Source organism: Moschus berezovskii, chromosome X (genome assembly GCF_049115385.1).
Source record: "Moschus berezovskii isolate FMDL1 chromosome X, NW_MosBer_1.0, whole genome shotgun sequence".
In the NCBI taxonomy this organism is placed as follows: domain Eukaryota; kingdom Metazoa; phylum Chordata; class Mammalia; order Artiodactyla; family Moschidae; genus Moschus; species Moschus berezovskii.
Window position 1 is genome coordinate 114385033 of NC_142488.1, and position 26266 is coordinate 114411298.

General features: G+C 37.4%; 1 protein-coding gene and 1 pseudogene across 3 annotated transcripts in view; one reads left to right on the forward strand and one right to left on the reverse strand.

The window, feature by feature from the left end:
• Nucleotides 1-23967, forward strand: part of XIAP (X-linked inhibitor of apoptosis) — a 39281-nt gene extending 15314 nt beyond the window's left edge. For 2 of the 3 annotated variants that reach the window (XM_055438148.2, XM_055438149.2), the window contains 6 exons: nucleotides 6665-7573; nucleotides 9014-9113; nucleotides 10189-10267; nucleotides 10899-10941; nucleotides 14452-14652; nucleotides 20418-23967. In XM_055438148.2, coding sequence (XP_055294123.1) covers nucleotides 6697-7573; nucleotides 9014-9113; nucleotides 10189-10267; nucleotides 10899-10941; nucleotides 14452-14652; nucleotides 20418-20611 — 1494 coding nt within the window. In that variant the 5' untranslated portion in view covers nucleotides 6665-6696 and the 3' untranslated portion in view covers nucleotides 20612-23967. The remainder of the gene's footprint in view (nucleotides 1-6664; nucleotides 7574-9013; nucleotides 9114-10188; nucleotides 10268-10898; nucleotides 10942-14451; nucleotides 14653-20417) is intronic. The other variant, XM_088834142.1, reaches the window with a different exon arrangement.
• LOC148773437 (small EDRK-rich factor 2 pseudogene) lies at nucleotides 17973-18134 on the reverse strand (annotated as a pseudogene).
• Nucleotides 23968-26266: the final 2299 nt, after the last annotated feature.

Consider the following 26266-nt stretch of genomic DNA (forward strand, 5'->3'; position numbering starts at 1 on the left):
TCTTCGCATCGGGTGGCCAGAGTATTGGAGCTTCAGCATCAGTCCTTCCAATGACTATTGAAGACTGATTTCCTTAGTATGAACTGGTTGGATCTCCTTGCAGTCCAAGATACTCTCAAGAGTCTTCTCTAACACCACAGTTCAAAAGCATCAATTCTCTGGCGCTCAGCTTTCTTTATAGTCCAACTCTCACATCCATACATGACTCCTGGAAAAACCATAGCTTTGACTAGACGAACCTTTGTTAGCAAAGTAATGTCCCTGCCTTTTATTATGCTGTCTAGATTGGTCATAACTTTTCTTCCAAGGAGCAAGCGTCTTAATTTCATGACTGCAGTCACCAACTGCAGTGATTTTGGAGCCCCCACAAAAAAATTAATTTAGAATATTTTAATTACTCCACAAAGAAACCCAGTAAACATTTGCATATTTCTGATTCTCTTCCTCACCCTGCTGTAAGCAACCACTAATCTATTTTCTCGTTCTATTTATTTTATTTTAAACCTATAATGTTGTTCTCATGCCTTTTCCAGGTCATTGGCTCAGAGGTCTAAACGTTCTTAAATTAGCCAAATTTACAAGTCCTCAGACATCCTCACTCAGAAAACATTCAGCATTCAAGTGATGGTTTCATGATGTTCCATCTTTTAAGAGTTTTTAATCTGGAACATGTGTTTCAAATTCTGTTTGCACCACTTTCTAGGAGTGCTAAACTCATTTAATTAGAAGGAATAAAACCATTCTGTCCAAATGCAAAACTCAGTTTGTTCTATTTGGGTTAACCATTTCCAGGCTTTCAATAATAAGAACAGCTTTAGGAATCTAGCGTGGTACACCACTATCTTCAATAATAATGTCTTCATCCTTTGGCTCAGGGTTTTGGTTCAATCTGCTGTGAATAGCCAAGAAAGCTATTACCAGTAGATTGGCCAGAGCTGCCAGAAGTCCTACTGTTCCTAACGTTGTTCTCCTGTTTACTTGTCTTGCTAATATGATGAAGTTGTGACTGTTTGCATTTATCCTGTTATTTGATCAAAACTCTTCCCTGGGGAATTCCCTTGCAATCCAGTGGTTAGGACTCCATGCTGCCACTGCAGGGGGCACTGGTTCGATCCCTGGTCAGGGAACTAAGGTCCCATATACCGCACAGCCAAAAAGAAAAACAAAACTGAATCATTGTTCTGTACATCTGAAACTAACACAACATTGTAGACCAACTATACTTCAATAAAATGTAAAAAAATAAAGCTGTTCCCTGAAACTTCTATACCACTAACCTAAAACGTCATTAGCAGCTGATAGTCCTGTGCTGTGAGCCAGACCTCCAGGAACAAGCCAGGGTGTAACAATCCATGGGACCCACTCTGAGGCCATAGAGTGTCTCAGGCTCAAACCATCCCAGCTATAGAGCCCCAGGGAACGGTCAGTGTTGTGTTTATAAAGATGAACTAGTCCTATGATGTGTTTCTGGGGGAATATCCACATCTGTAATAGAAGATACATCTTAAGTCTTGCTGCATACCAATGACTAGATCTGGCTTTTTTCTCCGGTTGATGGAACATCCGTTAAAACATTTTCCTTCATTAGCATGTCAGTACCAAAGGCACTATTTGCTTTCTGTTTTTCTATATAAAAATCCTAAGCAGCAGGTTGGTTGTTGAAATTGCTTTGTGATAATTATTATCTTTATATATAGATGGTAAGTCTCCCTCGTATAGGCTAATAAAATGTCATCATTAGGTATCTTAAGAACATGTTGCAGTAATCCATGAAACTCTGCAAAATGTCCAAGTTTTGCTCTTTGTGTTGAAAACTGACAAGATTCGGTGCCAACCTGCTCTTCTCCAGGCTGCCTGGGTGGCTGCAGTCAGGCTGAGTGCAGGAGCTGCAGCCCAGGAGTCTGTCATCCACCAGAGGCACCTGCAGAGGAGGCTTGGGTCTCAATGCTGGGCTCCACAGGGCCGCTAGGGCCGCCTGTCTCTGTGGTGGCTGGAGGCACAACTCCATCCTCCCTCCCTCTGCTTTAGTGGGTGCAGAGCCCTGGTGGAGGGGAATGAGGGGGCAACCAACCCATCTACCTCTTTGCTCTCAGCCGCATCCCCCACAACCAGGCCTGTGGTGCCAACCAGAGAGAAGTTAGGCAGAAATATTATCAGACACATTTTGGAGAAAAAAATCACCTTAAAATATTTTACTCATATATTAAAAATTACCTCCAGGTCTTCCCTGGTGGCTCAGAGGTTAAAGTGTCTGCCTGTAAAGTGGGAGACCTGGGTTCAATCCCTCAGTTGGGAAGATCCCCTGGTGAAGGAAATGGCACCCTACTCCAGTATTCTTGCCTGGAGAATCCCATGGATGGAGGAGCCTGGTGGGCTACAGTCCACAGGGTCACAAAGAGTTGGACACGACTGAGCAACTTCACTTCCACTTCCAGGTCTTGTTCATGAGTATATATTTTTGCACAGCTGCAGTCTGATATACATCCTACTTTATATCCTTTACCCGTGTAGAATAACCTTTGTTCTGTATATTTGACAACTTTAATAATAATAAAAACCTGAAACTCTTGTATTGTGTGCAGATACCACGTAGGTAGGTTTTCTGTTTTTCTCTCCCCTCCAACTCCTCATGCTGCTGCTGCTGCTAAGTCACTTCAGTCGTGTCCGACTCTGTGTGACCCCATAGACGGAAGCCCACCAGGCTCCCCCGTCCCTGGGAATCTCCAGGCAAGAACACTGGAGTGTGTTGCCATTTCCTTCTCCAATGTGTGAAAGTGAAAAGTGAAAGTGAAGTCGCTCAGTCGTGTCCGGCCCATAGCGACCCCACAGACTGCAGCCTACCAGGCTCCTCCACCCATGGGATTTTTTAGGCAAGAGTACTGGAGTGGCTTGCCATTGCCTTCTCCGCCAACTCCCCATAGTCCCACATTATTGCTAGAGTAGCAGTCAGTCTCCTCTCTTTGGCGCATTCCTATGGCTATCTTTACCCAGTTGACTAGGCTAAATATATGTATATATATGTGTGTATAAATGTATACATATAATATCCATGTTTATGTTTGTATACATATGTATGCACACATGTATATGTACGGTTATATGTATATTTTATGTATGTACAAGTATATGTGTGTTTTGTGTATGTATATGTATAGGTGTATGTCTATTTTAAACACATCTCACCATGTTGAAATCTTCCATACCCTTTGTATAAACATATTCCATTGCTTGCTGATTCTGCCAGTGTTGGCTTTCAGAGTGCCATTTTTCTTAACCACTGTTTCTTCAAGGTTCCTGACTGCCTAGCCCCTTTATGTCAAAGCTTTCTTGGACATCTTTCTGTCTGTGTAAGAGAAAGTAAGAGTGCCTTCTTACTTTCTGCTTACCCAGTTCAAAGTCAAATTTTGCTTTCAAAAAGAAGCCTTAAGTTATCTCGGCATACTTTATTGCACTCAGCCCTTTTCACATCCAAAACCTGCTCATTCATACCTCACTTCCTCTCTATTCACAATTCCTCTGCTCCACATATAGTTATTTTCTAAATATCATCTTTCCTACCTTCATTTCACTTAAATCCAGTTTTTTAAAATCATCTCCCTTCACTTTCTTTTGGCACTTTTTTCCAATCTCAAGGTGTCTGTCTTTTGTCAATCAGTTTTTCTCCCTTTTAACTCTTAACCTTTCTGGTAGTGGTTTTCTCACTCTTCTACAAAAGCCCCCACTCTGATAATGTATATGCAGTGTTCAGTTGAGTGGCTCTGAATAAATAGCTGCTTTTCAAACAAGAGAAATCTAAACTATTAGCATGGAAATAACCCCTGGGAAGATAAGGTCTCCACTTGAAAGCTTCAAATAGACATTCTCCTGCTGGTGTTGAATGATGGAGCTTTATCTAATAGTATCTGAAATAGGATGACTACTTGAACCACACAAAATATTCATCATTATTAAATGAAAATAGATCATTGGTTTTACATTTCTGTCTGTTTTGACTGACCTGAGAAACAAAACTTACCACCTCAGAGAAGGTAACTCTCATATGTCTGAGATGATATTCAGCATTAATTCTTCAGGATAATTAGAAATGCTTAATCCTGTCTCCTGGTCCATGCCAAATCCCTTCCAGTGATGAGAGGAACTCAAAATCTACAAGGCAACCCAATCCATTTTATACTGATACTGATTTTTGTAACTATTCATCCATCCCTGTACTGGGTTAAAATGTACTGACTGTAATACATATTAGTTAACTCTAATTCTGCCCTCAAGGTAAATAGAATTTGGATCCCTTTTCTACATGACAGCCTTTTAGATCTCTCAAGGTAGTTATTCTGTCCTCTCCACTGCTCTCCCTACGATTTTCTTTTCCCTTTGAGATAAATACTTGACTCTTCCAACTATTCCTCATAGGATACCACTTTTATCATATTGATTGCTCTCTATGGACATTGTACTTTGTTAATGTCCCTTCTAAAATGTTCAGAACTAAAAATAATACTCAGTATGTAGCTGAATTGAATCTGAATGTTGCACATCTGGACATGAATGCAGACTGAAGTTGTTTCAAGACTTTTAGCTGCCATGTAATTTTGGCCCATGATAAATCTGTAATTAACTAAAATCCCAAGATTTTAATCTGGAGATTTGCCTTCACATGACTTCTTTCCAAACCAGGGTTCCATCTTCCTTTAGGTGTACACAGATTTTTAAACTCAGAATGTAAAGCTTTACACATATCCCAATTTTATCTCATTAGCCTGTCAGCTTCCATTCATTTCCTTGAATTTTGATTTTTATCATAAAGCTTATGCTGATTTAAGAGTCTTAAAGCTATCTGGGAAACAATCAAAAGTTGTGGAGATTATCTTCCAAAAATTGTTGTATGCACATACACCTCAGCTCTTGAGGTGTATATGAATTAATATAGTATCTTACAGACCCAGGGATCAAACTCAAGTCTCCTGCATTGCAGATTCTTTACCGTCTGAGCTACCAGGGAAGCCCTATATGAATTAGTGCCAGTATAAATTACGTCCAGGAGGACTGAAGTCCACTGCCAGCCTGCAAGACAGAGAAGTCTTGTGTTGAACATTAACTCCAAGAGAGATGAAGTTCAAAACATACTGTGCCAACTTAATGCCAAAAGAGCTGTTAGTTCTTCCCAAGAAATCAGTTACTATATATGTATGAAGTAGAGGCAGTCATTGTGACCATTCCTTTATTTTGCCTTTGACAGGCATATAAAGAGCACTGTATCATGAACAAAGTGATATTCTGAAGAATCAGGTTTGCCTGGGGCAACTCTGATGTGTACCTCTTGTCCCAATGTAATTACTAGTAACATCATCTTTAACTTTTTGAAGAGTTCAGGTTTAGAGGATAAATTATCTTGGCCACTCTTCTCATAACCCAGCCAGTTCCTTTTAGTATTTATCTTGGTTAAATATTACAGAGCTGTAATTTGGCAGCTCTAATGAGGCTGCAATCATATTTCTTTTCCATTTGAACAGATTGTTCCTTGTCTGGGGGCAATTGATAGCAAAAGTAACTGCAATTAAGGTCTACATGTGCTTAGTAATTTTTGTGAACCACCCTCTAGAGGTCACTGTTACATACATTTGAAATGATCCAATTCCAACAAAAGTGGACTCTTGTTTTACCTGAAAATCATAAACACTTGCTGCTCTTAAAGAACACATTGGAACCAACGTTGTGAGTAAAACTTATCTTTTGCAAAGCAGTAGAGAAATATTAAAAATTAATTCATTAACATTGTGAGCATTTTTTTAATTGTAAAAACTGAATTTTGATGCCTTGACTATACAGTGATCCATTATAACAGTTATGCATTGACTTAAGAATCTGCACGTTTTATGCTTCTTTGATGTTTTTCCTAATTAATGATTTTACATGGTTAATAATTTCAACATCTTCTGCATCACATAGTTTCATGTTTATATAAAATAAGCACAAAGTGAATAGTTCTTATCTACTTGTTTAAATATTCAGTTCAGTTCAGTCGCTCAGTCGTGTCCAACTCTCCGCGACCCCATGAATCACAGCACGCCAGGCCTCCCTGTCCATCACCAACTCCCGGAGTTCACTCAAACTCATGTCTACAGAGTCGGTGATGCCATCCAGCCATCTCATTCTCTGTCGTCCTCTTCTCCTCCCGCCCCCAACCTTTCCCAGCATCAGAGTCTTTTCCAGTGAGTCAACTCGTCGCATGAGGTGGCCAAAGTATTGCAGTTTCAGCTTTAGCATCAGTCCCTCCAATGAACACCCAGGATTGATCTCCTTTAGAATGGACTGGTTGGATCTCCTTGCAGTCCAAGGGACTCTCAAGAGTCTTCTCCAGCACCACAGTTCAAAAGCATCAATTCTTCGGCGATCAGCTTTCTTCACAGTCCAACTCTTACATCCATACATGACCACGGGAAAAACCATTACTTTCCTTTAAAAGAGGAAACAGAAATGCTGGTTTTTACTTTATGACCTGAATCATGTGATAATGTATTCATAGAATTCTAGTATTTAGAATGTTTCTTAGAGATTGTGTGATTACTTTTAAGTCATTAGTGGATAATTTGTTAGCTCCTAATATCAAAAGTATATTGCCTGTGTTTCACATTTTAGATTTCCTAATGTAATGTTCTCTTTTTAGAAAAGGTGGACAAGTCCTGTTTTCAAGAGAAGATGACTTTTAACAGTTTTGAAGGATCTAAAACTTGTGTACCTGCAGACATCAATAAGGATGAAGAATTTGTAGAAGAATTTAATAGATTAAAAACTTTTGCTAATTTTCCAAGTAGTAGTCCTGTTTCAGCATCAACGCTAGCACGAGCTGGTTTTCTGTATACTGGGGAAGGAGACACCGTGCGGTGCTTTAGTTGTCATGCAGCAATAGATAGATGGCAATATGGAGACTCAGCAATTGGAAGACACAGGAAAGTATCCCCAAATTGCAGATTTATCAATGGCTTTTATTTTGAAAACAATGCTGCACAGCCTACATATTCTGGTATCCAAAATGGTCAGTACAAAGCTGAAAACTATCTGGGAAACAGAAATCATTTTGTTTTAGAAAGGCCATCTGAGACTCATGCACACTATCTTTTGAGAACTGGACAGGTTGTAGATTTATCAGACACCGTATACCCAAGGAACCCTGCCATGTGTAGTGAAGAAGCTAGATTAAAGACATTTCAGAACTGGCCAAACTATGCCCACTTAACCCCAAGAGAGTTAGCTCATGCTGGACTCTACTACACAGGTATTGACGATCAAGTACAGTGCTTTTGTTGTGGTGGGAAGTTGAAAAATTGGGAACCTTGTGATCGTGCATGGTCAGAACACAGGCGACACTTTCCTAATTGCTTCTTTGTTTTGGGCCGGAATATTAATATGCAAAGTGAATCCGATATCGTGAGTTCTGATAGGAATTTCCCAAATTCAACAAATGCTCCAAGAAATCCAGCCATGGCAGATTATGAAGCGCGGATCATTACATTTGGGACGTGGATGTACTCAGTTAACAAGGAACAGCTTGCAGGAGCTGGATTTTATGCTTTAGGTAAACTTTATTATAAAATTAGTCTAATAAATAACTTTCCAACTGTCTCAGGGCTCCTAAAAAGTAAATAGATGCCATTTGTCCCCCAAACTGGTAATATTTAGGTGTAAGCTGGCATGGTTAATTTATGTTAGTAGTATTCTGTGAACCCTTATGTTGAATCTGTAATATACCACAGGAGTTTATGTGGGAAAGCCTAGCATATTATGAGTAATATGTATCTGTGTAACTGTCTTTTGGAGAAGAATGACATGCAAAAGATGATAGATATCCCTGCTAGAAGAACAGGTCTGATAGTAATGCTGACTATAATTTATTGCACACCTGAATGTGCTCAGTAGATGTATTACATTCATTTTTTCTGTGCCTCACAACAACCCTGTAAGAAGAGTTAACATTAGAGAGTTTACCTTGGCTGATGTTAAAATTGATACCTGCCTTTTGTACATAGACTGTATACTTGAAAGCAGCCCTATATATTTGAAAGATGTCTTATTGCTTAAAATGAGCACTTTTCAAATGGACTACTGTAGACATGTCAGTTGGAGAAGGAAATGGCAACCCACCCCAGTATTCTTGCCTGGAAAATCCCAGGACGGAAGAGCCTGGTGGGCTACAGTTCATGCGGTCACAAAGAGTCAGACGTGACTGAGTGACTGAGCACAGACATGTAAGTAGGGAAGGAAAGGCCATCAGTGTGATGGCTATTCAGAAAAATTATACCATTATATATCTAACCCATTTACTTTAAAATTGGATAATGCCCCAAACCAAAATATCGATTATTTCTATATTTTATTTACTTAGTATCATATGACAGTCTTGAAAGTTTATTGTCATATAGCTATAACCTTAGAGAAATTTATCCTGTAATTTCATTATACTCAACTTTATTGTTAAAGTTCTATAGTTTGAAAAAGTAAGTGTAGTACTGATGACCCCGAATGACATGTTGTTAATAAAGTAATTACAAAGTTTTCACATAAAAATTGGGAAATTTTATTTTTGTCCCCTGTAAGTAAGTGTTAATCGCTCAGTCGTGCCCCACGCTTTGCGACCCCATAGACTGCAGCCCACCAGGCTCCTCTGTCCATGAGATTTTCCAGGCAAGGATACTGGAGTGGGTTGCCATTTCCTTCTCCAGGGGCTCTTCCCAACCCAGGGATCGAACCCGGGTCTCCCATATTGCAGGGAGATACTTTACCGACTGAGCTACAAGGGAAGCGTCCTGTAAAATACCTCAAACTGAATCAGTAAATTTAGTGTGTATTTCCTCCTCAAATGATCTTATCTATAACTTAGATGTGAATTCAGATATCTTTTAAGGTGTGAGCTTTTCATGTAATTTAGAAATGCTTAATTTTATAGTATTTAAAAGGCTATTTTTGTGTAAGGTTGTAATTGCACAAATACATGTGTTTTTACTTGTGTGTTTCTTAGGTGAAGGTGATAAAGTAAAGTGTTTTCACTGTGGAGGAGGGCTAACTGATTGGAAACCCAGTGAAGACCCTTGGGAACAACATGCTAAGTGGTTTCCAGGGTAAGATATTTAAATGTTCATTCAGTGATAGGCAGGTTGGCCAGTACATATATAGCGGGAAGACTTGAATAACTTTTCACCTCAACTATTTTTACCTTCACCAATGGCTTGAAATTCACACCATGTTGATAAAAACAGGGTCACCTACTTTATATACATTAAAAAAAACCCAAAACACCTAAGCCTTTTCCGGTGACCAAAACATTCATCATTTATATATCATACTTGTGACATTCAGATGATGCTATTTCGAAACACCAAATTAGGAATGTATGCTTTTGTTGTTGTTGGAAGTAGGCTCTTTAATGATGGGCATGAGAGCCCATGTTATCAAGGAGATTCCTTAAGAACCCATCACACCCCCTAGCAAATATTACTGAATCTCACTGATTCTAAGACATACAGTTGTTCACATTTGCAGCTCTGAAATCAGGACACATCTGGTGGTGGGTCATGATTTAATTGGCAACGGTGATACATAGTATAGTAGTAGACATGCATACATACTGTACATAGTATAATCATGCTTCTTACAATTAGTGGCATCTTAGAATGATGACATATTCTAAGTGTCTCTCTACCATCTTGCCTCTTTAAGGCACACAGATGTGTAATGTACAGTGATGTGAATTTTTGGCCTACAAAATAGTACAACTTAAAACTTCAGAATGATTTGGAAGTAAGTCTTAACCTTAAACACTCTTAAAAGGAAAGGCTGAAAGCCTAAAAGATTCCTTTAAAATGTACAATTGGTTAATCTCTAAATGAAACTCATTAAGATTAACTATTTAAGACTTGTTTTTAAATGTCAAGGTGCTCGTTTAATAACTTGTTTAAAAGCTGAATGTTCTCAAGTTGATATTTTTGCTCTACTAATATTAGCATATTAGGATAACAAAGGGAACACTTTTTAACATTAAAATGACAGTTGGATAGTGAATTGAGTAACATTTTATTTTGTGGCTCTTTAGAAATATCAACAAGTTAATAGAATTAAGATGGTGAAGATTCTATCTTTACTTATACTTTACTAGTTGATGAGCTACTAAAGTTTAACCTTCTTTTATTTGTTTAGCTGTAAATATCTGTTAGAAGAGAAGGGACAAGAATATGTTAACAGTATTCATTTAACCCATTCAATTGAGGAGTCTCTGGTAAGTCACATATTGTAGAATACACATTTTCAAATATTATGTAATTTGTTTTGCACATTTCTTGGAGTAAAATTAATAATGAGCCTAAATGGGAGATCTTGAAGAGTGCTTGTTTTTCTTAAGCTGAAGCAAATCTGTGAAAAGGAGATCAAGATGAACCGATTTAAGTATCACTGTAGGTGAAAATGGACTTGAAGAACTAAAACACTTAAACCCCTCAGCCTTCTGATATTAGACTTGTATAATGTGTTTTGTACTGATAGTTTTTAACTTTTCACAGACAGTATTTAAAAATCTCAAAAACATACCTAAATTGATAGTGTGGCCTAGAGTGGCTAAGGCATCAGTACTTTGTGGAAAGAGCCCCCGACTAGAATGGGACACAAGAGTTGCCATTATGGCCCTGCCATGAACTGTTTAATCTCCCTAAGCCTCAGCTTCTTGTCTGTAAAGTGAGTGGATTGGAATCTTTTAACTTCCAGTTTCATCAAGCTATGCCTCTTGTGAATGTTCATATATTGAATTGGAATAAAGCTAATTTATAAATTCACGATAAACATAATTTTTCAAATTGAGGTAATTGCCTTCTACCAAAAAGAATTCTAACTTACAATCCTTATTTGTATTTTAGGCAAGAACTGCTGAAAAAGCACCATTGTTAACTAAAAGAATTGGTAAATATACTTTTTAAAATATTTTAATTTCATTGCCAATTTATTACAGTTGTTATTTATAAGGTAGAAAGGTAAGCTGATTCTTTCAAGGTAATTTTCTTTGAGATAAGATTGCTATAAACTTAAGAATTAATGAAGTGCCTATACATTTAAGTTGGATATTTATGTATTGGGAATGTTCGTTCAGAGGTTGAACAGATTTTCCAAGTTCGAGAGGAACAGCTGTAGGCTGTACATTTTCAGTTCAGTTCAGTTCAGTTCAGTCGCTCAGTCGTGTCCGACTCTCCGCGACCCCATGAATCACAGCACGCCAGGCCTCCCTGTCCATCACCAACTCCCGGAGTACACTCAAACTCATGTCCACAGAGTCGGTGATGCCATTCAGCCATCTCATTCTCCATCGTCCCCTTCTCCTCCCGCCCCCAACCTTTCCCAGCATCAGAGTCTTTTCCAGTGAGTCAACTCGTCGCATGAGGTGGCCAAAGTATTGCAGTTTCAGCTTTAGCATCAGTCCCTCCAATGAACACCCAGGATTGATCTCCTTTAGAATGGACTGGTTGGATCTCCTTGCAGTATAAGGGACTCTCAAGAGTCTTCTCCAACACCACAGTTCAAAAGCATCGATTCTTCGGCGATCAGCTTTCTTCACAGTCCAACTCTCACATCCATACATGACCACGGGAAAAACCATTGCCTTGACTAGACGGACCTTGGTTGGCAAAGTAATGTCTCTGCTTTTTAATATACTATCAAGGTTGGTCATAACTTTCCTTCCAAGGAGCAAGCGTCTTTTAATTTCATGGCTGCAATCAGCATCTGCAGTGATTTTGGAGCCCAAAAAAATAAAGTCTGACACTGTTTCCACTGTTTTTCCATCTATTTCCCATGAAGTGATGGGACCAGATGCCATGATCTTTGTTTTCTGAATGTTGAGCTTCAAGCCAACCTTTTCACTCTCCTCTTTCACTTTCATCAAGAGTACATTTTCATATCTATTAAAATCCCCCAAAAAAGAGTTAAGTGAATTTTTGTCAACCGAGTTTCTTTAGTTAGGCAAGATCATGAATCCAATGTCCTATTGATGTCTATTACCATGATCAGCCCTAACCTACCTGTTTCCTTATTAGATGCCTCTTTTTGCCTTCCCCAGCTACTTCATAAAGGGATATGGTTTGGTTTGTTTAAGGTAGAGATTTATTTTTAATCACAAAGATTATTTACTCATCAGAGACATCTTTGCACACTAAAAGTGTGCAAAAATGTAAAACAAGAATGATACTATTATCCAACTTTTCAGAGAGGTTAAGTAACCAGCCCACAGTTACATTACAAAGCATTAGTGGTCTTCAGAATTCTACATCACACTACAGATCTCATTCTCAACCTAGTCATCATGTTTTAAATATAATAAAGTTTACTTTAAAATATGTCTGGTGATTCCTCATTCCCTATACTCATGTTGTTGTTGTTGTTAATCACTAAGTTGTGTCTGACTGTTTTGCGACCCCATGGACTGTAGCCCACCAGGCTTCTCTGTCCATGGGATTTCCCAGGCAAGAGTAGTGGAGTGGGTTGTCATTTCCTTCAGGGGATCTTCCTGACCCAGGGATCAAACCCACATCTCCTGCATTGGCAGGCATGTTGTTTACCACTGAGCCACCAGGGAAGCCCTCCCTGTACTTAAAGCATCATCTATTTAGTATCTTAAAGACTAGAAGACAAGAGAATACTATATATATACATGTATATGCTTTTGACTGAGACTCTTGCTCTGGTTTAAGATTAGTGTTTTTAGTTGATTTGCATTTCCCTAATATCTAATGATGTTGGGCATTTTTTTCATATGCTTTTGGGCCATTTGTATGTCTTTGGAAAAATGTTTGTTCATCTCCTTTGCCTTTTTTTAAGTTGGATTACTTGATTTTTTATTATGGATTTGGAATAGTTCTTTATATATATATATAAGTCCCATGTCAAGTATATGATTTGCAAATATTTTCTCCCATTCCGTGGGCTGTCTTTTCACTTTCTAGTTAGTGTCCTTAAGAATTTTATGCTTTTAACTCTTACATTCAGGTCTGTGATCCATTTTGAGTTAATTTTTGTATATGGTATAAGGGAGAGGTTCATCTAACCATATGTACTCTGGTTCATCATTATGTTGATGTTTGCTTATCATGTCTGTGTGATTGATCCATGTTGTCTGTGGCAGTAGTTCATTCTTCTTCCTTGTTGTTTAGTATTTGAATATACCACAATTTACTTATCTATTTACCTGATAATGGACACTTGAGTTGTTTCCAGTTTGGGGCTGTTATAAGTAACACTGCTGTGAATATTCTTGTGTATGTCTTTGGTGGGTATATGTGCTCATTTTTAATACTGAAGAGTGGGGAATTCCTGGAGGCCTGGTGGTTAGGACTTGGCACTTTCACTGCTGGGGGATGGAGGAGGGAGGGGGGCATGTTCAATCCCTGGTCAGGAAATTAAGATCCCTCAAGCTGCACAGCTTGGAAAAGACAAAAGGGGGAAAAAATACCCAAGAGTGGAAGTGATGAGTCAGAGGATAGAAGTCTCTTTTAGCACATCACTACACAATCTGGTAAGATTAGTATTCGTCAGGCAGACAAAAGAATAAGAGCTTTGCCCGGGGAGGAGAGGGAATAAAGGCATGAAGTCAAAGCAGAGAGACTATCTCCTCCTGAACTAGAAGTAGTTCCTTTGATTTACATCTAGGAATTGGAAGGCCGAGAGCTCTAGTAAGCTCTTCCCAGGTGGCTCAATTGGTAAAGAATCCACCTGCCAATGCAGGAGATGCAGGTTGGATCCCTGGTTCAGGAAGGTCCCTGGAGAAGGGCATGGCAACCCACTCCAGTATTCTTGCTTGGGAAATCCCATAGACAGAGGAGCCTGGCAGGCTGCAGTCCATGGGGTCGCAAAGAGTGGACGCGACTTAGCGACTAAACACTACCACCACCGCCACAATCTGTAGTCCTACCTTGAGTGTCATTAAAGTGAGTTTCTATTAGGTTTCTTGCCTTATCTAGTCTATCCCACTCAACTGCAGGAACTAAGTCTGAGAGATAGGAAACTGATACATTGAAGGTCACAGACTGGAACTTCTATTTCCCATGATTTTTTCCAAAATAATTGTGGTGACTTGGTAAAGACATCCATCGTTTCAGAATTTTTGAAGCACTTAACCCTTTTTGTACCTGTTTTACCTTATCTTGTACTGTTTATCATACTCTTTAAAGCACCTAATCTCAATTCCTAATACCACAAATACATACTCATTGTACTTTCAACTATTTTAAGATTCTGAAAGTTATTCTTCAGTGCCTGAATATTTTTAAATCCTTTTCCCAAAGCAGCTTTGGTTTGCTGGTTTGGTTTTGATTTTTCATTTGTTGCTTAAATTTTTCTTTTTAATGATACTCTGCTATTGAGTTGTGTTAATGAAAATAATTAAAGTCTGTGATTTTTTTTCCTCACCAATTTTCATTTCAGATGATACAATATTCCACAATCCTATGGTGCAAGAAGCTATACGAATGGGATTCAGTTTCAAGGACATTAAGAAAACAATGGAGGGGAAAATTCAGACATCTGGGAGCAACTATAAATCGCTTGAGGTTCTGATTGCAGATCTAGTGAATGCTCAGAAAGACAATACACAAGATGAATCAAGTCAGACTTCATTACAGAAAGGTATGCATGCCTGTGTTTTAAAAGCAAGACATACCTAGTATTTCATTATGGATAGTATCCTATATGACTATGGGGCCCATGCATTTTCCTCCTCTCGTATTTCCCTTAGGATAAATGTTTTTTTAAACTTTTTATTATGAAAGATGTCAAACATATTCAAAAGTGGAGAGAACAGTATAATGAACCCTCAGATACCCATCAGCCAGCTTCAGTAATTGTCAACACTTTTTCAGTCTCACTTCCTTTCTTCCAACTTTGTTTTTTGCCGTAGTTTTTCAGAGTAAATCCCAGACATCCTATATACCACTTGCCTATAAATACTTCAGTAACTATCTAGGGACTGTTGGGTTTTTTTTGACATGACCTTAATACTGTGTGTTAATATACTCAGACTGTTATAACAGTACTGTAGACTGGGTGGCTTAGACAGCAGACATTTGTTTCTCATACTTCTGGAGGCTGGGAAGTCCAAGGTACAGGCAGATTTGGTTCCTGGTGAAGACTGTCTTCCAGGCTGGCAGATGGCTGCCTTCTCTATATCTTCGCTTGGCCAATAGAGATAGCATTCTGCTTTCTATTCCTTTTCTTATAAAAACATTGATCCCATCATGAGGTCCCATAATCATGACCCCATGTAAACCAAATCACCTTTTGAAGGCCCCACCTCTAAGCACCATCACACAGGGTGTGAGGGCTTCAATGTGAGTTTTGGAGAGAAAGACATTTAGCCCATAGTATACTATTGTCACACTTAACAGAATTAACAGTAATTCCATAATATCATCTGAAATTCAGTTGATTTTAATTTTCCTCATCATCTTAAAATGTTTGTACAGTTGATTTGTTCTGATCAGGATCCAAGTAAGATCTACTGATCTGTTAATTTTAAAAGTGTAAGTTTATGCTCTATTTTAGGTAAAGAACAACAAAGGCTAACTTTTATCATTGCGTGTAGACTCTTAAGTTTTGTAGTTGAAACTGCTTGGATTTAGAGTATTTTGCAACTTTCCACATGATATAAATATGTAAAAGGGTCATATTGCTAAATAGAGCTTGAATTAAATGCATTTTAATACTGTGATTCATATACAAAGTGTATTGAATAATGTAGAAGAGAAGTATATAATCACTCTCTAAGCTTTTGACCACCTCTACCAAAAGATGAGAATTCTCCAAGTGCTAATGAACTTAAAAGTTCACTTATTTTGTTTTTTACATTCAAGACCCTTTTGATCTTTAAGTTATTTCAGATGCTTTTGAAACATTATTCAGATAATGAAATAAGTCATAAAGCAGTATAACATTGATGAGTTTTAAATTACTCCAGTTGTTGTAGAAGATTCTGCAGAAAGCAGACTACTCTTTTCCTTAAAGATACATTTATTTAAAACCTATAACAGCTCCTCTTGTCTTGGTGATGGTGAAACAAATCATTTACTTTGTGATACAAGTGACTATGTCGTTTTCTCCTTCATCTTCACCACAACTCAAACTTAATTAAGTTTGACAGTAAGGTGTTAGTTTTTATACCTGAAGTTGTTTACAGCAGAAAGATTTAGTGGGTTTCAGTAGGAAGAGAACAAAGGACAGAGTGCTTTGGGGGATGTCTCTATTCAACAGGAGTTTGTGGGAGGTTCTCATCATTACCGAGATTACAAGCCGGGGTTGTGTGGGAAAGAGGGCCTAAATTAATGCCAGTTCTCAAGGGCACACGTTACAATTCATCAGTTGACGTCTCCTTAGTCTCACAAAATTGAGAGGCAGGTAATTGATACAGGCAAGCTTTTCATGAGGGGGCTACTGTCTATTTCTCCTCCCAAAAGCTGATGACGAAACACTGGCACTAAGAGTCTTTTAATTCTGTAAAAAATAGAGGGTGGGCCTAATTGAAGTAAAAGCATATAAAATTTATTAGAAAAAAAAATATAATGTTATTGTTATTCACTAAGAAATCCTAGATTCAATACTAGCTTTTATACCTTTGTCTCTGTAACAGGGAATACCCCAGTCTTCTAAAGATAGTACCAAATTAGTATCTTTTTCCCTTTCTTTTTAAAAATGACATTGTATGATATAAAGCCCTTTACTTCATGTGTGTGGTAAGATACTTATTTTAATCCTTATATATATATGATAGAAGTAATGTAAAAATCAAATAACCCGTGCACATTTTTTATCAGTCTGTCTTTCCACATAGATCTTCTCTGATTGGAACATGAATAACATCAGTTTGTTCTAGAAGTGGTTTATAATAATGTAGTAAATATATTAGCAGATACCATGAAAAATTATCTAGCTATTGCCCTTATTGCTATGTGCCAGGTACCTCCCAACCTAGAAGAGGCCTTTGTGGCAAGTAGAAGGGGAAAGATGGCTCAGGAAAGGATGTAGAACCCAGTAGTTACTCTTCAAGCTAGAGTGAAGTAAAAAACTCTTAGTCTGGAAAAAAATGCCCAGAGCATCACCATCTCAAGTAAGTGTCTGTATGTACTGTAATATGGAACTGTAAACAATCAGAACCAAAGGAACCTTAAAGATCATATAATAATTTTCATTACTTCAGAGAAAACTGAGGTGCTGATGAACTGTTACTCAAGATCATGCAGATAGTTGGGAGTAAAATTCCGGTTTCCTGACTTCTGGTTCAGTGTTTTTTTTTAGTTGTGAGGAATTCCCTGGTGGTCCTATGGTTTGGACTTCACACTTTTAGTACCAAGGACCCGGGTTCAATCCCTGGTCCGGGAGGTAAGATCCCACAAGTCACGTGGTGTGGCAAAAAAAAAAAAGGTAAATACACATAAAATTTACCTTCTGAGCCATTTTCAAGTGTACAGTTCAGTAGTTTTAAGTACATTCACATTGTTGTGCAATCTCTAGAGCTCTTTTCATCTACAAAACTGAAACTCTTTATCTATTAAACAGCTTCCATTTTCCCATTCCCCTGGCAAGCCACCATTCTGCTTTCTGTCTCTGTAAATTTGACTACTGTAGGTATCTGATCCAGTGTCCTTTTTTATTCATTGTAGCATCACATGCAAAAGTAATGTGTAAATTAATTGTTTTCCTCTTCATGAGTTTTTTCGGAATTACAAAGGTACTTTTAAAAAACACTTGGAAGGGATAGTCCCCTCACCCCCAGGACTGGCCTGGGAAAGAGAAACTACCTGAGAGGAGGGAACCCCAAAAGAGACCTGCTGTGCACTCCGGGCAAAAGGAGTGCCTGGGTACTGGGAGCTGTGAGCATGACAGGAGGAAGTGTAGTGGGACAGGCTCCAGGCACACAGGCGAAGCGCAAGAAGATTGGACAAAAAGCCACAAAGTTACTTGGGTTCCTTCTTTTCATTTGCCTTTTTCAGCTTCTGCTGCATGATCTCTGAGTCCTTCTGCTTGTGGACCACAGCAGAAAGCTTGTCATCTCAGTGTTTTCTCTTAACCAAGTCACTCTGCTTTTCCATATTCCTCTGGCAGGCTGGCTTTCGCTGGTTGCCACAGTCTTGGTGATGGCAGGAATATACATTATTCTGACTTTTTTTGGTCAGATGCATCCATATAATATAAATCAGTTTATAATGCCGTCCCTTTACTTTTGTTGTTCGCTATGCCCCGAATGCCTTTTTCCTGTTTGTATGCCTCATTTTATTCCCCACTGCACCCCCGATTCCCTGAACCCATTTCTTGAACTTGTCCTTCGAGGCTAAGCTCAAAGGTCACTCTTTGAAGTTTCCCCAAAGACCCATAGCACACTTTGCAGCTTCCTCGTCTCTACTCTCTCTGTTAAAGCATTTGTAACGTTGTTTTGGAACTTTTTCTGTCCCCTCCTATCTGTTAGGCTTCTTGAGGACAGACAGTTTATCTTTCTTATCTCTATGTTCCATATTTGAGTTTTGAATTATGCCCAGGAGATTGCCTTTTAAGAAAAAAAGGGATCAAATAATCCTTTTCTCCATGGCTAGCCAAGAAAACCTTACTGAAGCAATGTGGTATCTTTTTCCAGGTTAAAACCTTTCACTGGCTCTGGGGCCCTCGGTGTCAAGTCCAAACTCCTTTACATGAGTTACCAAATCCTTCATGATCAGGCTCCTGCTAACCTGCTATAGTCTCATGCTATTTCCCCTTCACATTCTCTTCCCAAACCTTACCTGTGCACTTGCAGGCCTCATTCTGTTTCTCTCCTTGGAGCCTGCCTATATCATTTCTAATGCCCAGAGCCCTCTTCCCCTACTGCTCTTGTCCCCCAAGGTCTAAGGCCTTCTCCCTCTTCTAGTTTACTCCTACTTATCCTTTAGGACCCAATTTAGGTATAAGATTTTCTGGAAGGCCTTCCCTCTGTGTTTGTGTACATGGTTACACAGCCTTCCTATGTTCTTCATAACACATTGCAATTACTTTAATCATTACATTGTATTCTAATTTCCTGCCTGTTTGTGTTCCTAACTTGTCTATGAATGATTAGGAGCCCAGGATCTATATATTTGTTAATCTGTCTCTAATGCCTAGAACCTAGCTAAGTGTTCCATAAGCATTTGTTGAATAAAATTAAACCACTGTTTCCCAAACTTGTTTTCAAAATAGTGTTCCCCAGAATGTTGAGAGATGTCGTGAAAAAGGAGCTCTGTAGTTAAATAGGGAATGCATTTTGAATTTCTAAGAGGGCATATATGCTTTATTTTACTGCCCTCAACTTGATAGTCATGGTTCAGAAATGCTAGTGTGCTCAACCCCAGAAATATTAGATTGAGTGAATGGGGCCCAGGAATCTTTTTTTTTTTTAATGCCCCTAGTGATTCTCATGTGAAGCTAAATTTGGAAACCACTGGTATACAGTGATCACAAAGATTATTAAAATATGTAATACATTTGGAATCGTGCCTAGCACATAGAAGTGCTGTATTACTTTTAACTGCTGCTATTGCTGATGTTGTTGTCATAGTTATATATGATTGTGAAACATTTTTGTGCCACATTTGTTAACATTTCTCAAAACTAAGTTTGACAAAGGCTGAATTAAATAAGAACTTCAGTGTCCCCTGTATATTGATGACGCCCAGGTTTCTATCTTCAGCCCTGATTTCTTCTGACCTAAAGACTTAACTCTCCGATCGCCTGCTGAACATTTTTATATGGATACCCTGCAAACACCTCAGAAATATCTTAAAAATCCCAAACCTGTACCTCCATTTTTATTTCCTATTCGCACTTTCATCCCCTTGTCAGCCATGCTAGAAATCTTGAAATCAACTTTATTTCCTCTTTCTTCCTCATCCTTCACATCCAGTCACTGAATCCTACTTGTCCCATTTCATAAGTGGCCCTCCACTTCCATCTCTCCATTTCTGGAATAAGCCGTGCCCTTTCAATATGCTGCTACTTTTACCTAACCCTTGCTTCTCTGCTTAGCAAATTGCTGTTTTTAAATGTCACTCTTCCACCTTCCCCCTTCCCCACCCAACAGCCACCAACCCGTGAAACCTTCCCCACCTAACCTGAACAGAAGAACTTGTTCTTTTGCCTTGTCCCAGAGCACTTTGTCTGTAACTTTATTACAGAACTTATCACTTTGTACTTTGTGCTTACTTCTGTAGCCTCAGCTCACATCCTTCTCTCCCACTAGCCTTTGAACTGCTTAAGAGTAGATGCCATGTGTGAGTTATCCCATCTCCTGACACTTGATCAGCGTCCAGCACATAGTAGGGGTTCACAGTGTTTCAGTGAATTTAAGCAACTCAGAGAGTCTAAAATTAACACGTTTTTTTCTCTTTGTACAGACATTAGTACTGAAGAGCAGCTACGGCTCCTGCAAGAGGAGAAGCTTTGCAAAATCTGTATGGATAGAAATATTGCTGTCGTCTTTATTCCTTGTGGACATCTGGTCACTTGTAAACAGTGTGCTGAAGCAGTTGACAAGTGTCCCATGTGCTACACAGTCATTACTTTCAAGCAAAAAATTTTCATGTCGTAATCTAACTACAGTAGGCATCCTGTGTTCTTCTTATTACCCTGATTAAATATGTGATGTGAACCAACTTGAAGAAATCAGCATTGAATTCCATTAGCATTTGCTGCCAAGTAGGAAGAAAATGTAAACTGCGATGTTATAGTTGGCAGTCTAAAATTTGAATTTCTGGATTTTTCAGGATGTTAACTGTATTAGTTGTTCTATTTTTCTCCCACTGTTATTTAATTGAAACCCTAGACTAAGAAGCATCATATTGTAACTGATCATAATGTGTGTTTTATAGTACACTGACTTAGTTTTCTAAATGTAAGTGAATTAATTGAATTTTTCATTCATTTTGGATAGGCTTAACAAATAGAGCATTCTGTATGAATGTGGAGATTAGAGTTAATCTCCCCAATCACATAATTTGTTCTGTGTGAAAAAGGAATGAACTATTCCACACTGGTGGAAAGATGGAGATGATTTTTAGATGTTTGTGTTTTAGGATTTTGTCCATTTTTAAAAAATTATACACATGTACTTGGGTGGATGATTTTTTTAATGATTTTGCGATTGTTAAAAGGGTATTTAATGATTGAATACCATTTAGCCTACATGTACTGACATAAAAAGACATCAGAGGTATATTAAGTGTAAAATCAAGTGGCAAAACACTATGTGTAGAATGAGCCAAGTGAAGGTGTGTGTATTTTATATACGTATAGAACAGAAGATTGGAAAGATAGGCACCAAACTATTAAATGTGGTTTCTCTTGAAAGGGGGTGGGGGGATGGGTCCCAGAGGGGCTTTATAAGGGGCTTTCACTTTCTACTTTTTTCATTTTGTTCTGTTTGAATTTTTTATAAGTATTACTACTTTGGTAATCAAATTTTTTAGAAAGTATTTTGCTGATTTAAAGGCTTAGGCATGTTCAAACGCCTGCAAAACTACTTATTGCTCAGCTTTAGTTTTCCTAATCCAAGAAGGCAGGGCAGTTAACCTTTTTGGTGCCAATGTGAAATTTAAATGTTTATATGTTTTTCCTGCTTTGTGAATGAAAAATATTTCTGAGTGGTAGTTTTCTGACAGGTAGACCATGTCTTCTCTTGTTTCAAAATAAATATTCCTGATTTTGTAAAATGAAATATAAAATATGTCTCAGATCTTCCAATTAATTAGTAAGGATTCATCTTTAATCCTTGCTAGTTTAAGCCTGCCTAAGTCACTTTACTAAAAGATCTTTGTTAACCCAGTATTTTAAACATCTGTCAGCTTATGTAGGTAAAAGTAGAAGCATGTTTGTACACTGCTCGTAGTTATAGTAACAGCTTTCCATGTTGAGATTCTCATATCTTGTATCTTAAAGTTTCATGTGAATTTTTACCGTTAGGATGCTTAAGATGTATATAGGATAAAATGTCAAGTCTTCACCTAAGTTTTTTGTTTTCTTGTCTAGTAATAGTAGCAGATACTTGTGGAATGTTCTCCCAAGATCCTTAAAAGCTTCTTGGAAATTATAAAATACTGACAAGAAAAGAACAATAGTTTTTTGAATATTAAAGAGAAAATAAAGCTTGAGTAAGAATCATTATAGGTTAAAAAGATAAAAGTTTAAAAATGCTTCACAGAACACCCAGGCAAAGATCCTCACAACAACCTGTTATAAAGGTGAGTGAGGCATTTTACTGTAGAGAAAAGTTTGAGAGTAAAACTGTCAGAAGTTACATTTTTGTTGTATTTTCTAAGAGAAAGAGTATTGTTATGTTCTCTTAACCTATGTTAATTACTACTTTGATATTCATTTAAAGCATTGCAAATTTAAATGAGAATTTTTAAAGTCAAATAATGACCGCCCTGTTTTTATTTTACTATGTAAATCCTCAGTTCTTTACTTTTGCACTTTCTTCCACTTAGATTTAGTTATATATTCATTAAAAGTTAAATTTTATATGTATAATCTAAGCTTTAAATTTAAACTTAAATTACAAGGGGAGAAAAGTGTTAAAGGTTTAAAAATGTGTTTTCCAGGACACATCAGCTCCAAGTCAGGTAGTTGGTTTAATCTATTTGTTGTCCAAGGACTGAATTGTTTTAACATAAGGTTTTCCAGTTTTGAGAGCCTCAGTTCTTTAAAACTCTTTAAAAACTTGTATGTTTAGACTTAACCAAGACCTTTTTTCTCCCCATGAGTTGTGAAATTTAATGCATGAAGCTGATGTGGCTAACAAGTTTATTTTAAGAATTGTTTAGAAATGCTGTTGCTTCAGGTTCTTAAATCACTCAGCGCTCCAACTTCTAATCAAATTTTTAAAGACTTACCAATGTTTGCCTGTGTTTGCACTATAAAAAGCACTGGATCCTTCCCATCTATTTGTGCAAAGAGATCACTTGCAAGGTCAAAAATATAGCCAGATCCAAATCTCTGCCTCCCCCTTCCCAAAATAGTTCTCAGTATCTCCACGTAGACTTTCTTTTCTGTATAAAGTTCACTCTAAGATTTCAAAGGCACTGCCTATTTTACTACATTTTAGTCATGTGAAGAGTCAAGTTGTTGTAATAAATAATTGTCGTTATTCACAATAATTTGGTATGCTGATCAAAAGCCTTGTCTTAATTTTTGAGAAATGAGTTTAGTGTTTATAAAGTAAATTCCAGTTTATTAAGTAATGGCTTTGTATTACCTTTCCTGCTAGATTTTTGTTTATTTTCCCTTGGGTTAGGGGCTACGATGGAGTAGGGTGGGTGTAGTGAATGTATGTGATGTGATTTGGCCCTGTGTTGTTGTTTTATCACTTAAATGTTGGTAGTTTTCCTCCTGGTTTTCATTTTAGTGGATAAAATTGGTATTTTGAACTCTGAATGGAGACTACCACCAGAGCATTAGTTCCACGTATTGTACCCTTTAGACTGAAATCATTGTTTTATTTCCTGATTACCCAGTTGGTTGAATATGGGGAAAAGGGGTGGAGGGGTTGGAGAAATAGGATAGGTTGTCTATCGTTTCCATTAGAGAAAGAGGAAAATGGGATGGAATATTTGACAGATACGGTTTTTAGCCACATCTGGTTTAGAAAAGAAGAAAAGAGGTAACCATTTCTTCATCTGTGAAATGCAAATAGTACCTGTCTTACAAAATTATAAGAGTTGAAGGAGACCATATGTGTAAAATACTTGTTATAAATGTTAATTCCCTTCCTAACACTTTTTTACCTTCCATGGATTTGCCTTGACTCTGGAAATTAGGGCTAAAACTTAGATAATAACTCTTTCACTGACTCTTAATTCATATTTCTCGTTGTTTGTCATAGTTAAGATGCAAATTACAGTACACAGGTAGGTCAAATCCTTAAAAATATTTAAATTCCTTTTTTAAAAACTTGAAAAAATATTATTACCAAATTTAGTTGAGCTTTTCTAATAGAAACAATTGGCTTAGTCCCACTTTTATAATCAGTTTCAGTTTGACTTATAAACTTAGCACAATGTGAATTTCACTTACAGCACAACAGAATCATAAGGTGTCAAAGCTAGAAGTGACCTTAGAGAGTATCTAATTCATCTCCCTTGTTTTAAGATGAACCATCTGAGGCTCAAAGGTGAAATGATTTGTTCAAAGCTATATAGCTAATTAGTGATAGCCCAGACTGAGACATAGTTTGACGGTGAAAAACTTCAAGCTACCTCTCCAGGGAGGTCTCAAATGTTTATTTTTTCAACTATTCTTTGTTCTATATCATAACATTCACTACATATTAAATGACACTTTATAACTAATAAAGGAGGACAATCTTAAATACATATGGCTTCAAATTGTACAATACTGCATTAATGTTTCGGTGGTAAGATTCTGTTTTTGAAGTCTAAAGTTTGCAGAAATGTGTATAGATTTTTTTGTATTTACTACATTCTTATTGTGTATCATTGTGTAAGATTGATGCACAATCTTCATAGTGTATCATTTAAAATTACTATGTAAGTATATTTTGTCATGCTGTCTATACTTTACAATTTGCATTTTTTGTTTGATGTAACAAAGGCTTTAAATAATTTTTGTTAGAAGATTTTGCATTACCTTTATGCTTTATATCTAACCTGACAGAATGACTGATTCTTAATGTCGTAATAGTGTTGTGAATAATCACGTGAAATGTGTGAGATAGAGTACTATATTTGTGAATATAATTTTATGGCTGTTTTCATTTAGTAGAAACCTTTCCATCAGTATGGAAAACTAAGAAAATTGCTTTCTGCTGTATAATCTGGCAGTCATCATAGATTAAAGCTTATTTTTCTGTGAATAAAAACTTATCCAATAAAGCACTATTCTTTAAAATGATATCTTACTACTTTGTATTTATTTCACTTCCTCAGAAAAAATTAAAATAGCCCTCTTAAAAATATTAATACTAAAACGTAACCTCCCAAATATATCCTATGCCATTATGGGGCCAGACATTAAGGTACACATCAAGTCATGTGATATTAAAAAAAGACATCTTCTTTCACATTAGTTTATAGAATTCTGTAAATACATGAAAAGTTTAGTTTTGTGTAAAAATATGAAACTCTCTCTCCACAAAGATTGGCCTGGTTGACTCAAGGGGTACTATAGTCACCTTAACAAGGCTTGAATAAGCAAGAGACCTAAAAAGCCACTGCCCCTTTGAGGCAGGCAGCAGAGAAGGATTTTTTTGAGTCTACAGAAGCAGCTGCCCAGAGTTTCAGAAACTGCAAGCAAATCTGGTGGGATAAAAAGTAAGGGGATTGCAATTATTCTTCAATAAAAAATTAATTAGAAAAAAAGTGAAATGCTTCTCAAAGGGAGAGGGAAATTTAGAAAAGGGTATTTCAAGTGCTATTTCCCCTACCCCTTCCTGCCCACAATGGAGGTTCCTAAATTGAGAGTTGTATTTCAGGCCTCATCTGTATTGTTTAGTTGCTAAGCTGTGTTTGACTCTTACAGACCCTATGGACTGTAGCCCACCAGGCTTCTGTCCATGGGATTTCCCAGGAGAGAATACTGCAGTGGGTTGCCATTTCCTTCTCCATGGGATCTTCCTAACCTAGGGATCAAACCCAAGTCTCCTGCATTGGCAGGTGGTTCTTTACCACTGAGCCACCAGGGAAGCCCCGTCTGTATAGTGACTGATTATCAACTTCTTGACTGTTACCACTATTATCTGAGATATACCAAGACTTGTAAATGCAGTCCACATTTCTTACATGTCAACTATACTTTCAATGAATATTGATGAAGATATGAATTTTCAAAGTTTTCTCTTAAAAACACTTTCAAACTTACATAAAAGTAGAAACAAAAATATATTGAACCTCGTGATCATCATTCAGCTTCAACAAATAACGTTTTGCCGGTCTTGTTTCATCTAGGACTCTCCATCCCTTTATTTTTAAATTTTATTTATTGTTGATATATTTTAAAGTAAATCCTAGACATTATGTTATTTCGCCTATAATTACCTTGTTATATACCTATACAGGATTAGAACATTTTTTAAATTGTGAATTTTTAACTTGCCACTATTACTGCTAAATTTTAAAGGACATCTAAACAAGAATTAAGATCAACTTTATTCCCCTGCTTCCCCTATTTGAAGATTAAGGTAAATAAACATGCTCAAAACTGATATTATAATTTAAAAAATACTTTTAGGGAG